The 18,008-nt window shown below is 29.9% G+C and overlaps 1 protein-coding gene across 3 annotated transcripts in view; it reads left to right on the forward strand.

Moving 5' to 3' along the window:
* Window positions 1-1,581: 1,581 nt before the first annotated feature.
* Window positions 1,582-18,008, forward strand: part of nolo (no long nerve cord) — a gene marked incomplete at its 5' end in the record, with an annotated part of 67,301 nt that continues 50,874 nt past the window's right edge. For all 3 annotated transcript variants that reach the window (XM_067049275.1, XM_067049276.1, XM_067049277.1), the window contains 5 exon segments: window positions 1,582-1,671; window positions 9,997-10,128; window positions 13,712-13,942; window positions 16,153-16,297; window positions 17,877-18,006. In XM_067049275.1, the coding sequence (XP_066905376.1) occupies window positions 1,582-1,671; window positions 9,997-10,128; window positions 13,712-13,942; window positions 16,153-16,297; window positions 17,877-18,006 (728 nt within the window).

Genomic DNA, 18,008 nt, shown 5'->3' on the forward strand with positions numbered 1-18,008 from the left:
ATATTATTTAGACATACATCGAAGATGACTAGCAAATTTCTTCAAAACTGATTTCCCTCTTGACTGGAAGGGATGTTTTCCAGTTTTAGCCACTTTTTCATTGTTGCTCTATTTAACTAATATTTTAACTTAAGTCTCCTCTTCCCATTTAAAATAAATATTTCAAATATTAGATAAGGCCATCTACAAAGTGGGGTTTAGCGGGATGGGTTGATGGATAAGGATTCCCTTTAATTATTTTTGGTTTTATGATCTCTTGTGAGATTGTGACATGTGATATATCGACCAATACTAGCAATAAGTGTCTATTTTAAAGGTAAGATAGTAAGACTGTCCAAAGGTGGAGAAGGCAACTTTCACACCGTTTTCCAGTTTTAGCCACTTTTTCATAGTTGCTCGATTTAACTAATATCTTAACTTAAGCCTCCTCCTCCCTTTTTAAATAAATGTTTAAAAAACAAAAATTTTGAAAGTTCAATAAATATTGTACATTCCTCCGCCTCTGTTTGTATAGATTGGTATTGAGGGAATTACTTTTTTAATAAATTTTCCTACTGGAAACTCTACATGAATTCTTGATTGTCAGCTACGTGTTTTCTGCCGCTGACATAACGGCATAATCTCTCGTCCATGTTTCTGTCGAGAATGTTTTGTTTATTTATTTCGGAATCTCAATTTAGCTTATTACATGCCTTCTGTCTTTTTTATTCCAGGAACTGAGAGTTCGATTTATGACGTCCATTGCAGAGCCGAGATTGAAACATCACGGTCCCTTCATGTCACATTCCAGGAAGGTTCAATTCGGTTTAAACAACATCTATTTGCAGTTTTGGACATATTCGTCATAGACTGTTTGCATCCTTTAACATCATGTCTTTGAAAGTTATAAGTAAAATTTATTTGTAAGAATTAAAATAACTGGATAGTCTAGAAAAATCAGAGACTTTTAACTGAAATGTTTTTAGGAATGACTAGTTGAATTTTTGAGATGTGTTTCACGATCAATTGTTTTCTTGGTTTATTACTATAGGTTTATTTATTATTATAATATTTATTGGTATATTATCTACAGATAGAGATATGCTAACTGTAGATATCATTCTTTATTATGAATTTCATTTGAAATGTTTACCTCTATTTCTATTCATTTTCTTGGCGATTAGTTCCTTTACTCGTGATCCTCCTCAGTTTCATGTTAATTTCTTTTTAGTTCATCATTTACTCGTATTGCTTCCACATCAGGCTGACAATCTGAACCTTCAGCATTGTGAATGATCAATTACATTCTCTATTCTTTTTTATTCCTTCTTTTGTCCCAGATCATTCTTAAAACTTCCTTCGGTTCAGTAGCAATTCTTGCCATTTTCTCAATGAGTATTTGATGCTCATAACCTTCAAACGATAGGTAAAGTTGACGTTAAGAAATATTTATCAAAATTTAGTAACTACGCATAACAATTATATAAATTATGACGTTTATGCGAAATACACCAAAGAATCACACGCCTTATTTTTTTTTCTATCTAATTAACCGTTGTAAAATAAATATGAAAAACCTATTAATATTTATTTATTTTATAGGTTGCTGTAAAGTGTAATGACCCACTGACATCCTTTGATCTGATGAAAGAGGAAGAAAAAGAACTCGAAAACCTTCAGGTGTACAATGTGGTAAGCTATGAATTTCATAATTCTTTGTAGTTCTGATTTAAGTGCAGTTTGCAATTCAGTGCAATTCATTTTAAATCAACGAGGCCTTGCTGCTCGAAGTTGTTTTTTTTTTATCAGTTATTTCCTAATATTCAAAACTATACTTAGTTCAAATACTTTTTTTTTGCACTTTAATTGCGGTACCTAATCCATTTTCAAAAGAAATCAAATGTGCCTAATTCTAAAAATTTTGCTGATATCAAACAAAATAAAAATTTTAATTGCTAAAGGTTAATTCATTTTAATTATTTTCATTCCAGTTGGCATTTTTTGTAACTATAAGTTATTTTATCTTTTGTAATTAAAATTCATATTGCAGATTCGATACTTAGGACTCCATCTTTACAAGAGACTTACTTGGAATCCACACACAGGACTGAAACGACAAGAAACTACTCGTTGATTTCGATTACTACAACACCTACCTGACAAACGCTCTAAACTTCCCATTCACTACAAAAAATTATTATACACTACGATAATCAGACCAATTTGGACATATGGAATCGAGCTCTTGGGCTCTACAAAACCATCAAATTCCTCCCCCAGCCAATCTTTACAATCCGAAATCCTACGTAAAGTTCTTGATGCTCCTTATTACTTTACAAATAAACTCCTACAAAACCTTTTGCTACGGAGAAAAGGTCGGTATTTTTTTCAATTACGAAAAGACCCTTGTCCCAACAATTATGATGATTTGCTCGACATTTTTTGTCCTCACAACTCATCGCCCATGCAATGAGGAAACTGAATTAAAAACAATGAAAAGAAACTTAACATAAAACGGGTCTTCGTGTGCTATAAAATTCTACTAAGGAAAAAATACTAACCTCTGATTTTTTTTTCTTGTATAATTTTAACATTTTACTAATTGCTGTAGAAATTTCAACCCTAAAAACCTTATACCATTTTTAATATCAATTTTAAAAAATCACTTTCGACAATTTTTAAGGTTGAATACTTCAAAAGGAGCAGAGTGTAAAATTATGAAATCGATTCACTTTATATATCTCCACATGGTCAGAACACAACGGTCACTAAAATTTAATTAGTTCCTGAGTTGTATTGTATCAAATATTGCTAAAATTAGTACTAAAATCACTCCACAATATTTTGATTGAAATGTAAACTTTTATATTCACTAATGATACGAACATAAAAAAATTATATACCTGATAATTTGTGAAATGTAATAAACTAAAATTTAATTTAATTTCGTTATTTTAAATTACAGTATGTCTTGTTGATTAGCTGCTATTATAATTTTATGAGGTTATGCAACGGTTTAGTAAATTTTCAAACCATTAAACTGGAAAGATTGTCCCCTTAAAATATTACAGGAAAAGTGGACTTAGGACTATTTGCACCTCGATTTTGCATATTCATTGGGCGATTTTCAGCAATTTTTTATACATTATAACTCTAGAAAAAGTTGAACTCTTGTAATCAACTGTGTATGATATGTTATGTATATTGAGGTATAACCTTCATCAGTTTCCACTCTACTCTTCTTAAATATTTTTAAAATAATAAAACTATAAAGAAAAAGAAATCAATCCTTAATTCACTTTCACATCTCTAAAATTCCTCTGTTATATTAATTTTTATTTTATAGTTGTAAAGTTTTTAATCTACTTTCTACCTGCTTAGGTGATATCTTGTGGGGACATGAAATGTATATCACACCATTATAATAATTTTATTTTTTGTTCTGCATTGATATCTTCAAAATTACTAGAGTTAGAAATGTTGGAGTTTAAGTAATCAATTACACATGTTTTTCAGCCGGAAATGGACTCGAATGCAAAATCAAAAAGAATCCTAAACAAAAAAAGTATGAGCCGGGAAAAATAGCGTGGAACTTATCAAATATTATGAAATAACTATTTTTAAAAAAATATAAAAATTAAATAACAAATGTCGTAGTTCAAAAATTTTTTTATGTGATTTCAAATACCTTTTAAGGCAGTGTGATTTGGTGTAATATACTCATATTTTTAATTATAGTTATCATAATAGATTCAAAATTCGTAGATTTGAAATTAAAGATAATTGGTCTTAAACAAGAAAATAATTATTAAATATTTTAAAAATTATGAATGTCGAGATATTAAAAATGTTTGAGAATATTTTGAAGTAAAATTTGAACAAAGCAAAACTAAAATAAGAGTTCATTTCATTTAAGAACTTAAAGCAAACCTCTCTTAGAAAAGTTTAAGTGAATTACCCCACTCCACAGAAACTGGACTAAAACGACGAACAATTATGAAGAAGATAGTAGCTGTGGTACTGGTAACATATTTATTTATAGTATTTTTTTAAATTAACAAAAAATATACTTAAAAAATTAAACTATTTACTTACTTAAAATTATAAAAAAATATGTTGCGGTACACACTTCCCGTTACATTCAGCCTTCGTTGAGTTAAGATCATCACTTGTAACAAATTACTCTTCTTTACTATTTACAGATAGCTTATAAGCTTCCCCTAACTATATTTCTATTAATTGGTTAGGTAAAAAAAAAATATTATAACTATAATTTTGGCGTTTCTTCGAGTGTTTTATCGTACAGCTCATATCAACTGTGGACGCACAAAAAGATTTATTTTATTCCTTAATTAACTATAAAATTCTTTCATATTTTATAGTCATCCATTTTTTATTTCTAGAAACAACGAGAGATGGTTAATTATTCCAATTAAACAAAATTAATAGTAACATAGAGAAAGCTTTTTGAATATTCGGCATTTAAACCCGGTCAGACTATTTCAATGAGGGTATGTATTTCCTGATATTAAATACCACTTGTTTGAACATTATTATGACGATTGTATTAAGATCGTTTAAGCAGCTTTGAAAAAAATGGATAGTATAAAGAGGTGCATCGGGTGAGTAGACTTTATCGAAAAGTTGCTGCTACATCCCAGCCATTTACTTGCCTTAAATACGTAATTGCAGTTGCATATAACTTTTCGTTTCTTAGTAACTTATATAACTTTCGTTACACATATACACGTGCGCGCGCACACGCTCACACGAATTTTGTTAGAGTTGGTTATTTGGAATCAGGGAAACTTAAACGTGTATTTTTCCTTTTCTATTTCATATATAGGTAAGTAAAAGTAAAACTCGTCTTGGTAAGACAAGTTAATAAGAACAATACATATCGATAAAAACTAAGGCACTCAGATTACTAGCTAAAGTAAGCCAGTAACATAATAAGAGTAAGGTCTTTGCTTCTTAGAGAAAACATAGTGGACCCTTGGATTCAGTTACAAGGCGAGTCTAGCCTTGGAATTGGTATTAGTAACGGGTGAGAGGAACTAGTCCGGTATGTAGTCTCCTGTTCCTTTTTTCCAACCCCTGGCTGCTACCTGAGTTGCCACTACGTACTAACCAAGGTGGGAGTGTCAAGATTCATTTCTAGGGACTTTCGTAAAATAAATATTAGCTGCCCCAGGCGGAAATCGAACCCTCAACGTTCCGATCCGGGCGCTCTCTTGGTCCTACGCCCCAACCTCACTGCTGTTACGTCCCTAACCTTGGTCTCAATCCCCGGTTAGTCTCATAATAAGAGGATATTTTTTTATTTCCCGAATTGTTGAACAACAGAAATTGAAGGAGTTAAATAAATTAGTAATGTACTTGTAATATCTTACGTTTTTGCTATGTCTTTGTTTTATTCTGCTTTCCCATCTTTAATTAAGTTAAGCTTCTCTTTTATACGAGTATTTCTTTTTGTTTAGTGACCATTCAAGTCAAAATCTCTCCCCAATTATCAGTCGCTTCTAGGAAAAAGTTATAAAAGTTAAGAGTTACTCTCTGGAAGTGCTATTAAAATGTAATACCTTCTTCAAACAAAGCCTTCCCCGTATATTTATTGCTTTGTGAAACTGAGTAACGTTGTTTATCTTGTCGAATACGCTTAGGAGTAAGACAGGGAAGAAGATATTGTACCTACAACAATATTGACTTTCAACTCTAATGGTAAATCTTTTGTGAAACATCGTTTGGCTCATGTGTATAGGAGTATTAGTTTTTGCACTTTAGTGTATATTGGTGCGAGTATTTGAACGATTCGTGCTATCACATTTCCATTCTTAACAAACATTTGACAAGTTTTATATCCATATCATTATTTATATCGTTTCAAGGCAAACTCTACCCATTCTGCAAATACTGTTTCAATAATGAATTTTACCACAACCTCCTTCATTGTTCAACCTTTAATGAAAATAGACAATATGTCTTATAGCCACCCACATCCGTATCTTGCGACTTACATAACCTCCAAAATATATTGAACATTGACTATAAAGTTAAATTGAATTGACTCTATGTTTACATTGTAACAGTATGTTATACGTTTGACTCTGTAATGGATATATAGTGGCATGTAAGAAGTTTTCGAAGCACAATATGTTTACTTATATTTGTTTTAGTTGATTTAAAATAATTCTAATTATTATTATGTTTAATGTAATGAAGGAAAACATATTACGTTAATAGTTTTGTATTATCCAATTTGTTTTATCCTCTTTTTTTAATGGAGCACTAGACTCAGGTTTTGTTAGAAAAACGTTATCTTTAATGTAGTGAAATTAGTACAAGACTTTGTCTTTCACAAATAAATATATATTCTATTCAATACGTTATATATATATATATATCCATAAGTATACATTATTGAAGCCTCTTCGTCTCTTTGGCCCTGTTAATTCTTTGCATTAGTGCATTTATTTGAGGTTTTCTGTAACTTATTTGAAATGAAATGAAAATCAATCTTTATTCTGGGATACTTGGACCCCCTAAGAATAATAATAAGGATCAGTTTTAGCAGAATTTGGCTACATTAACTTTTAAACATAATTAAATGAATTACGATATTTATATAAAATAAATTATGCAAAAAAAAAATACATATTTATCAATGCTTAAATTGTTTATTATTCACAAGATAACGGAAGTTAATGGTCTAGGAGATGGATACATAGTTGATGTTTGAATGAAGTTAAGGAAGAAGCTTTACGGATGGATGGGTAAGGAGTTCCAATATGAGCTAGTTTGAACAGCAAAGGATTTTTCAAAGGAGGCAGTTCTATGGGTAGGGATATAAAGATCGGTAGGTTGGGATCTTGTGTTTAACAGGTAAATGGATAAACGTAGGATGAGATCAGTGATATAGGAAGGTTTTTTGGTTATTAAGGTTTGGAATATAAATGTGCCAAGAAGGTGTTGCCTTCGGATACTGGGATAGACCCAACTTTGCTCGGAATAGTAGTAAGAGATATTTCGTAACATTTTCAATTATTTTATTTTTATTCAATTTCAAAATGGATTTAATCAGTTTTTATATATACCATATCTTTACATTGTTATTATTTTCACATTTCCATCCTCCATTCAACTGCATTTTATATATAAGGAGAAGATGATCGAGGGGTGCTGTCAGAAAAATAAATTAAAAATTTTGTAAAAAAATATTTCTGAATAATTCTTATCATAATATTATATTTTAACTTCTATTAGTATTAATCAATTACTATTTACTTAACATAGTTTTGTGTACATTTCCACGTTTTTTTATTATTATTTTTATATTTTTCTGAATTAAGATTATTATCTCGTTTTGTTTTTTCAGCCCTAGTGAAGGGCTGAAATACAGTGAAATGTCGGAACAAATAAATACATTTTGTTTATTTGTGAATCTTTGCTGACCGCACCCCCACCATCTCCTCATATCTACCTACGGTCAATTATTAACACCTCATTATATTTTATTTAATTTGTTGATAAACTCCGTAAATTCTTACCTCCTACATATTTTCTCATCATCTGTTCCTTTCTTACTAATAGATTATTCCAAGTAAGCCACAATGGTTCCTATTCATCCTATTGACTGCCCTACAGTATACTTTAATAATGTGGCTCTTACCCCTGTAGAACAGATTCGTTATCTTGGACTACATCTTGACAAACGACTAACCTGGAATCCTCACACAAGACTGAAAAGACAGTAAACTGCACGCAGATTCCGACTATTACAGCACTTACTAGACAAACGATCTAAACTTCCAACTCATTACAAAAGACTGATCTACATGACAATAATAAGGCCCATCTGGACATACGGAGTTGAGCTTTGGGGCTCCACTAAACCTTCGAATTTCTCTCGTATCCAATCTTTACAATCCAAAATCCTTCGTAAAATCCTCAATGCTCCTTATTTTGTTACTAATAAAGTATCCATAAAGACCTAAATGTTCCTTATGTAACCGATCAAGCCCGAACCCGATATTACTCCTTCCATAATAAACTCCCTAACCACCCGAACCTACTAGTTTCTAACCTTGCTTCCTCTTCCATTCCTGGCAATCCTCCGAGGCGCCTGAAAAGAAGATCGTGACCTTATATTGTAAACTGTTTTTAGAGTTCTACTACTGGGTAGTTTCTCTACATCCTGTATCATATCATCATGTCATTATGATCAAATTTACTGGTTGTATTTTTTATATACAGTTGTAAATATCAATAAATAAATAAATAAAAAAAAAATTTTGTTGATAGAACTAATATAAAAATATAACATTATAGATCGCGCCTGAATCATCTTCCTTGATTATTTACACACGGTTAATGAGGGATGTTCCATTATATATATTGAGGAAAGACATATAGGTCCGCGTGTACCTGCCGTCCCTGACACAGCCTCAATCTGTGATTACAGATCACTGTTGCCACTGTCCTTGATCTCAGATATCAATTTGTAAGGTCACTTCAATGGGATGATACCGAGCCATGGATAGCTTGCTTCTGCTTAACGGAAACCATGTATGCACCAACGTTATGGTTGGGTTGAACGACGCATACCAAACTATTTAATATCCGCAGGTTTACATCTCCACATCACGTGGAAAAACTCTCTATGGAACATATATCATGTTCTACAGACCTATTTATTTTAGTTTATTTCTTCATTTATTTTAGTATTAAAAAAAACTTATCCAAATTTAACTATATATTATTTATCGTATATATAAACATTATGATCATAAATTATTTTTTCTTAAAATTTTAACATAATGCTGGTTCAAATTTCTTGTGTCTGATTTGAAATTAATAGTATAATTAATATTATCCGATTTATAAATAGCTTCTAGCATTTTTCTTTTTGAAGGTATTATTTACTTTATATAAAACCATTGTATATTCAGAATCAAAACTATGTTTATTTTTGGAAAAATGTTGCACCTATGCTGTTTTATTTGGATCTTTATCCTTATTTTTCACATCATTACTATGCTGATATATTTTTTCTCCCAATCATTGTTTAGTTTCTCCTATGTGTGTTCCTGGACTATCTAAACATAGCACTTTATATACCAATTCTGATTTTTTGTCCTTTATTTTGTTTTAGTAATTTTGATCTTATTACTGGGTCTATAACATAATGAGTATCCGGCCAGGTCATATTCTTTGAAGGATCTCTGTACATCTTCAGATAATCCTTTTAAGTAATTACATCCACAATACGTCTTATTGACTGTACTATTTTTTTATTTTGTTTTTAGCATATTATTGGATTTCTTGAGGTTTATATCACAAACTTTATAAATTTGATTTTTAGGGTTAAACTTTTTTCAGAAATATATTTAAAACTTTAATTATTACTATGTAACTGAAAATATTAATCAAAAGATCCTTGAGAATAGCCGAAAATAAAATGTGTGACACTAAATAGATATTTTTTATTATATTTGTGATAATTATTTTTTTTTTTTTTAGAGTCTATAAAAACGATTTGACCTTCTTAGACGTGAACAAAATGAGTATATTAAAAGCTCGCGAATGCTACTGTATGTATGCAAGTTACAAATATCACGCAATCGGCAAACTTTCAGCCCTTTTGGAATTGGTAAAAAGTAAATTAACCAACATTGAAAATTGATGTTACTCCATTAAAAAACTTGTAAGTTAATCGAAAAAGGATATTTAGACGTAAATTGTGCTTTAACAAATTGAATTAAATTTAATAGGAAGCTTGCCGTAATTCTCACGAATGTTACCGCTGTCTTACCTAATATTAATCTGGTCTTACCTTCCCCCTTGTTTTATCCAGTCAGGCATAAGGCATCGGAATAGAAGGATGCCGACACTATAGTTGAACATCTTAAAAACAAACTCTTGCATTATTAAATATAACGCAATTTAATACGAAAATATTAATACAATTCTAAATTTGGATTTCTTAATATTAATTATGATGTTTAATTGTAAATTTAGGAAGGCATGTGGTCAGAATGGTCACCATGCTCTCGAACTTGTGATGGCGGCACATCATTTCAAATTAGAAAATGCAATGAAGTAAATGGTTGCTTTGGTGAGACTCTTCGATATAGGTTGTGCAACATGCAGGTCAGTAATATTCACATGTATTAATTTATATACTTAATTTTTAATTTCAATTAGGCTATTCTTGAATGGTTTGAAAACAAAAGTTTCAAGTCACTGGCGCTTATCACTGAAAGTTTAGCCAAATACAGACTACCTAGGAAATATAATTTTATAGTCAAAAGATACTATCAAAAAACATTCCTAAGCAAATGATTTATTAAATACTCCAATTCATGTAATTTATACATAAAACTAATGCAGAAGGGAGAAATTCCAACAATATTATTTTTGTTCAATATAATTTATCTTAGGTTCCATACATTCCTCCTACTGACCAGCATGCTCTTGATTTGGAACTTTGACGTTCTAACACTTACGCAATATTTACCTGCCTTAACTCCACCTGGCAAAAGGTATCTTAAACAAGACATAAAAAACACTGTTCAAAGTTGGAGGAAATGTTTCGGAAGTTATTAATAATAAATATTTTATCGTTAAAATCCGTTTTTCTGCCATTTAAAGTGACAATTTATCTTCCTACCCAATGTACACCATGACACAAAGTTGGCACTACTTAATCTCAGATTTAAACTGACTAAAGTCTTATTAAAACTGAACCTTTATTTTAAGCTCAATATTACAATGGTATCTTTGCTGTTTATCTTTTTCATCTAGACGTTTACTTTACGTATTTCAGATTCCGTTATATTTTATTCCAACAAAAGTTATTCATGTTGATCTGTTTGTGATAAAAGTGTTGACCACGATAGATATAGTGATATTTTACTACAAGATAGATTCTTACAGGGCAACATTAAATATTACAATTTTTCTCATCTCCAAAAAAAAAAAAAAAAGTTATTTTATTTTCAATAAAAAATGATTAGTCGTATATTTAAATAGTTTTTAAAATAATTTCTGAAAAATTAATTTTATTTTTAATATTTTTGAATTTTGTGAAATAAATTATTATTCTTAACTTATAACTTTTATTTTAAAACTACAAAATTTTACCAGTTTTGGAAATTATATTTATGGATGACTAATAGTAATAAGGACAAACAATAGAAAGCAATACAGGATATTTATAAAACTGATATATAAATAAAACAGTTAGTTCTAAAACCTATACCAAAAAGTTGAATAGCCATAATGCAAACATGATAAGTAAATTAAATATAAATTGATTATTAAATAATAAATATATAATTAAAGGAATATTGTTGATAAATACAAGTAAAAGTAAGATATAAGGATAGTAAAATTCTTGCTTTACATGTAGCTCATTGAAATAACAGTTTGAAATACAAAGTTCTAGGGTAATTGGTTTTATTGATTTATTTTTTGTTTTTTGGGTGCTAGACACGAATCTGTAGTTTTAAGTTATAATTACTATACAAAATAAAGTAACAAAATCTCTCTACATACATTTTGGAATATTATTTATATCGGTTGGTAATGGACAATGTATTACGAACTGTCACGAAAAAATTAAACTAAAACCATGTCCCTTCTCTACATCTACTTGGACTGTGGTCCTGTTTGCTCTTAAACTCATTATGATTACATTATGCACAAAATAGATTTTATAATGCTATTAATGTGCAATTGAATATTATAATATACCTAATAATATGAAAAGATTTAAAAAATGTAGTTTTTCTATTTTTCGAAAATATTTTATATTTACTAATATTTAAAAGCCATATATAATCGCCCATTGAACAAAAAAATAATAAGACATGCTTTGGTCAATTTTCTCATCTTTATTTTGATGTAGTAGTACCCTATCATAAAAGTATACTTTGCTAGTTGTGCAATGTAATAAAAACGTAGAAAAAAAAATGATTTTTAGAGGTTTATTAATTATTTTCTAAAAACTTCAATGATTTTTTCCCTGAAAACACCCATTTTGAACCCTAGATGTCGAATGAAATAATTACGAATTATATTATTCTAAATATCTACTGTTCGTTAAACTTTTTAACTCTCATTGAAAACATTGATGACTGTAAACAAAATTAGTCGGATCTCAGAGGCAAAATGAATATGACAGAGGTTAGAACCTGTTTGAAAAAGTCTTAGATCATGGACTTTTCGAATTTATGCCTCTATTGTGCACAACCTCACCAACAGGTACAATTAAAGTACCAAACCATGTTATGCTTGAATTTTTACCTCTCTGGTATATTTAACCTGGCTTGATTTCATTTACCACTTGCGTATGAGACGTTGAAACAGGTCAAATGAAAGCTAATGACGGAAAAATAGCAAATAAAAACCTTATAACTATGCCCTTTACGAAACGGTAAATGCATTTAAAATTGTGAGGTACAATTTGATTTATTAAATACCTTTTATTCCCTGACACCTCATTTATCGTCCTCAATCGCGCTTGTAATTCTCTCCCAAGAGTTTAACACCAGAGAACATTCAGCAGTTTGTTCTTCAGGAAAGATAAAGAAGAAATAAGAGAATTAATCTACCGTCTAGGAGCTATTAGCTATCGCCTGTATTAGAACATTCCTCTAGTGCCATCACAATAACCGCCATTTCAAGTGGATCACTAACCATTCGCCACTGAATTAGTTGATTTAACCGAAGACTCCTATTAGTCATACAGTTGCAAATGAGACTTTTACTGCTTATGTTCGAATTTCTTCAACGAACTCAAAAGTCAAAAGCTAACGTAAATAATCTGAACCGATTTTTAAGAGTTACTGAATGGGAACAACAAAAACCTTTTCGCGAGTGTTCTTAAAAAATCGAAGGATCTAAGGTGTCACGTCTAAAAGCAAGATCAGACTGAGCTATTTGATGGATAGGCTCTACTTCGCAGGTTTGAAGATGCTTGATGTTTGATGATCCCCACCTCACTTCTTAGTAACTCAGATACTGAAGCACATCTATGACTGATCATTCGTTGATAACTTGGGTACCATTTTATTGTAATTTAATATGGAAGGATACAAGTAAGTGCATACGTCACTATTTAGTAATAAATCCATAATTCACAAAGAGAATCGCTAATTGAACCATATGTTACAGCTAGAAATGAAGAATTGTTGGTATTTAAACCCAGACCTTACATTTCTGGAGAGAGTTAAGTTTATAGCCATTTGGTGTATACTCAGAAAGTTACTCCATAAAGAAACGGGAAACCCAGTCATGTGATTTTTAATAAGAAAGCTTCAAACTCCTTTGATGTTTTAGATCGAGTCCAATATCAAAGTATCCCGACCCTTATCAACTTTTGCCGCCTAGAACAATCAATGAGTTTATTACTCGAAATACAACAACGCGACTCAAGTAAATGCGTATATAATTGACTTCAGCTGTCTTCCAGTTAGCAGATAACGCTATTCTAGGGAACATATGAGGCACCTCTTCCAACTTCCTGACTCTTGGCTGTTCGTGGGCTGTGTGGAACTGTTATACTTATTTACAGGACTAATCATTTATATCAACTTTTTATTATTTATGTAGCTACATAGTATTAATAATTACTAAAAATAAATCACTCGGTATTATCTCATGACCTAACTTAATACTTGACTTTGTCAAAACGGTTGCCTATTCATTTAATGTTTGTCATTTTGAATAGGCCTGTCCTGATGGAGTGGAGTTTAGAGATCAGCAGTGTGCTTCCTTCAATCAAATACCATATGAAGGGCAGATACTTGAATGGAGTGCTTATCAAGGTCCTCAAGATGACCCATGTGAGCTCCGTTGTATTGCAACCACAGGATTAGTTGCTACACTTGCCCCTCAGGTACAAGATGGTACGCGTTGTAAGCCAGGCACTCTTGACCTATGTGTTAATGGTAAATGCCAGGTATGGATTTTTAAATTTATATAACTTATTTCTACAATATATAACAAATTTTACTCTACTTTTGGTACTTTATTCTTGAGCTTATCTTATAAATACGATTAATACAAAGCTACTGTTGTTGTTCCAATGATCTTGAACATTTTGCATTACATATGCCGCCGTTCCTGGTTATTTAGGTATATACTATGCATTTTTCGTCTTTGATTAATTATCACTTTCATGTATATGTTACAATAAATATACTTTAGGAATTACTTTGAATATAGAAGAAAGCATCCTAACTAATTCAATAATGCTTACATTTATGATTACTCTGATCCACATATATAACCTAAAATAGGAACTCTTTGAACCATTTATTCCCAAGGTTCATCTTCCATCTGAAAAAAATACATTATTAACGTTTTGCGATAAAGCACCTTTACTTATATCCATTAATACTTTTTATAAACGAAAATCAATGAATTATTAGAATTTAAATTATGTTAGTTAAGACCAAGGATGCCCAACGTTTATCAAACGCATGTCACAACCAAGAGTTTCCATTTTGAGGTATGCCACAACCATACTTCCTCCCTCCACTACAACATAATTATTTCTATAAGTAAATAACGATTTTTTTTTAATGAATCTAGACACAGTTAGTTAGTACACAGCGGTAACTTCAAGGTGACCGTTAGGGGTTGGTAAAAAGGATTACTAGGTACAATTGTGAAATTAGTTCCTTCCACCAATTACCAGTATCAGTTCTTTAATTGAATTTTAGTTTATGTATCTGAGGTATGTGTCTTCTAAGCACAAGAAACTAGAGAGAGTATAGTGAGTAAAATTTAATCAGTTACCATTATACTGCAAATTGAAAGAAAATTCAATACCACAAAAGTAAAATATTTTAATAAATGTCAGGGTAGCCGTAAGGAAAAACAATTAAGAAATAGTGTCCTCCACATATTAATGGCCAATGTTTCAACCCACACTGCTGGTCTACGTCATGATTAAAATAAGAAGATACAAAGCAGATAAAGCTAGGAATATAAAAGTGACATGTAGATAAAACAAATATAAAAGTAGAAGTATAAAAGTACATCTACATAAACAAGAAAAAATAAACATAAATAGTTGAAAAGTTAAAGATGAATACCAAAAAGATATATAAACTAGCATAGTAATTATAAATGAACTGATAAAAAATAATATATATTATCAAATAGATCTATTAACCAATAATATATATTAAACGACATAATAATAATTAATGAACTGATAAAATTAATGATATTGAGGTAGCAGTAATTGATATTCTATAGAATGATAAATAGTGAAAGTAATAACAAATAAGGTAAAAAATTTACTGATCAAAATATCCTGTTGTGACAAAAATTACCATCAAGATGACAAGTGATGAGTAGTAAAAGAATTATGTAGAAGAGAGCTGACCAATTTCTAAAATCTATTGATTTCTTAACATTCTTAGGATAACCCCTCTGTCTTATGAAGACTGAAGTATATAAATAAAATCATTACTATAAGTTGAACAATGTTGAAAAATCATAGACATATTGAAAACAATTATTTGATGCATACCTAAATAAATTCAATTTATTTAATATGACTTTTTAACATATTCAGAAGTCTATGATTTGTCCATACCAATCTTGAGGCAGGAGAAAATGCAATAAAGAAATCTAGAACCAATTAACTTACATATTTTTTCCGTTAACTTGTTTATGGTACAATTTAAAGGCAACAAAAACAATTTATGTTTAAGTATTTTGAAGTTTATAAAGAATAATCCAAATATTTAATTTTATAATGCATTCAGAAAATGGAATTAACACAATCACTTAAGGGATATAGTGAAAAGAAATATTTTTAAGCAATTCAATTGTTTTTTTGTTTTGTTTTTCATTATTATATATACTTTTAAATATTTTAGGTTTTATTATCATATTTGTCAGTCTTTCAAAATACGTTATCTTATAATTATTCTAAAATTTGATGCCAATATGTCTATTATTGAAACTTTAAGTACTCAATTTAGTTGATATATATAATTATGTACCTCAATTAGTATTAAATTGCTTTACAAATATTCTGATTATATTATAATTCACTCATAAAATTACATATTCAAATCAAGCACAGTTATTATTCACTAAAGCTAGTTTTTTTTATTTATAAGTGAATAATATTACAATATTTTGATTTAGAGAGTTGGATGTGACCTAGTTATTGGTTCTGAAGCTAGAGTAGACATTTGTGGTGTGTGTGGTGGAGATGGTTCTACCTGTACCCAGCCATTATACCACTGGGTAGTTGAACCAGCTTCATTATGCTCAGTTACATGTGGAAATGGTAAGTGAGCCAACAAAAATAATAAATTTTAAGAATCGTAAATCAATTAGGTATATATATATATGTTTCATTTAGGAATTATGATATAAATATAATATATGTGTTGATAAAATAAGGAATTTGTTAAATAAAACAATCTTTATTAAAAAAGAACCTATCAAAGAATTTTCTAATTCCAAACTATGAAAAATGGAAGTACATTGCACAGAAAAACAGGGACTTCTTTGTTCCTACATATTTTAAATATTGTAGTGTGATGTTATTTATAGTATATTTAAATTATTTATAGTACATATACAATCAATAGAGATAAAACTAATTACAATAGCTACTATAGGAAGTATAAAATTTATTTGACTATCGTTTGGAATGGTATAACTACCATTAATTTAGATATAGACAAAACAAATTTTCCCTTGTTCTATCCACCTTTTGCTTTGGAGAAGGCCAAGTTCACCTGTGCCAGTCCTCTCATTCCAATGCCAGCTGTTTGTCATATTAATATGCTTTTCCTCCTAACCTATCTCTCCCTAATTGAGAATACTTTTTGTGTCTCTTCATGAAGATCAAGCTTCCATTAAACTTTAAACATAATCTAACTACTTTGACTGACATTTATGGAGAGTATATATTATTCCTAACACAGTCCTGTCTTGTTTTACCAGCTACTCTGTCAAGGTGTATCATTGTGGCTATTATGGTTCTACTTATGTGTTTACCTACGGTAACTCAACTTTCACATAAATACATTAGAGAAGAGTGAAATACTGCTTTGAAAATATGAAATTTCGTTTTATTACCTACCTCCCTGTTGCCTACAATAGTATTATTAATCTGGTTATTGTTTATGATTTGCTTTATTTATTTCATTTAAAATTCATTCATCAATTCTTCCTTCCTTTCTTGTTATTGTTCCAAAATAATCATATTCATTGGTGTTTTCAACCCTTTTGCAGTATAAATAAACATTTCTTTCATCTTCCCTGGAATGAAGTAATACTTTTTTCTTGGGTACATTAATTCCCATGCCTTTATACAGGAGCTATTTATCTTTTGCCTCTGCTACCTTCTCTTGAGTAACTGCAATGATAAATATATTGTCTGCAAAGAGATAGCATATTATGAGTACCTTTCTATTATTCCATTTTCAAATTCTATTTGAAGCCATCCTTTAGAAAACTCATGTATACTTCTTGCTCAAAAAAATTGAAAAGTAATAGGCTCCTACTATATCCACTCTGTACACCTTGTTTCATTTAGGATGGTTTTATGTACTATATCTTACAAATCTTGATAGATGGCTTAAATATCATTTATTAAGGTTTACATGGACTTTGAAAATGTCTTTTGAAGTGCATTTTAATGGAAATTTCATTTATTTAACTTGATTGTTTGTATGTATGAATAATTTACACAATTACAATTATTGTTTTAAGAATTCATTTCATGTTACTATTTTTTTTTTAACATTAAGGTTAAGTATTAATTAATTTAATTAATCATATATCACCCAAAAAAACTTTTTTTTTATTTCACTACTTCATTGTTTTTTTTTTGTATTTTTTTTTTTGTATTTCAGGCTATAAAATGTCTCAGGTTCTGTGTCGAAACATTGTAACTGGTCACATTGTAGATTCTCAATTATGTGATGAATCACAGAAGCCAGAAACAAAAATGATAGAATGCAACATTCATCCATGCCCTGCCAAGT

This window comes from Halyomorpha halys, unplaced genomic scaffold (genome assembly GCF_000696795.3).
Source record: "Halyomorpha halys isolate HHAL.00 unplaced genomic scaffold, Hhal_1.1 Scaffold879.1, whole genome shotgun sequence".
Taxonomy (NCBI): domain Eukaryota; kingdom Metazoa; phylum Arthropoda; class Insecta; order Hemiptera; family Pentatomidae; genus Halyomorpha; species Halyomorpha halys.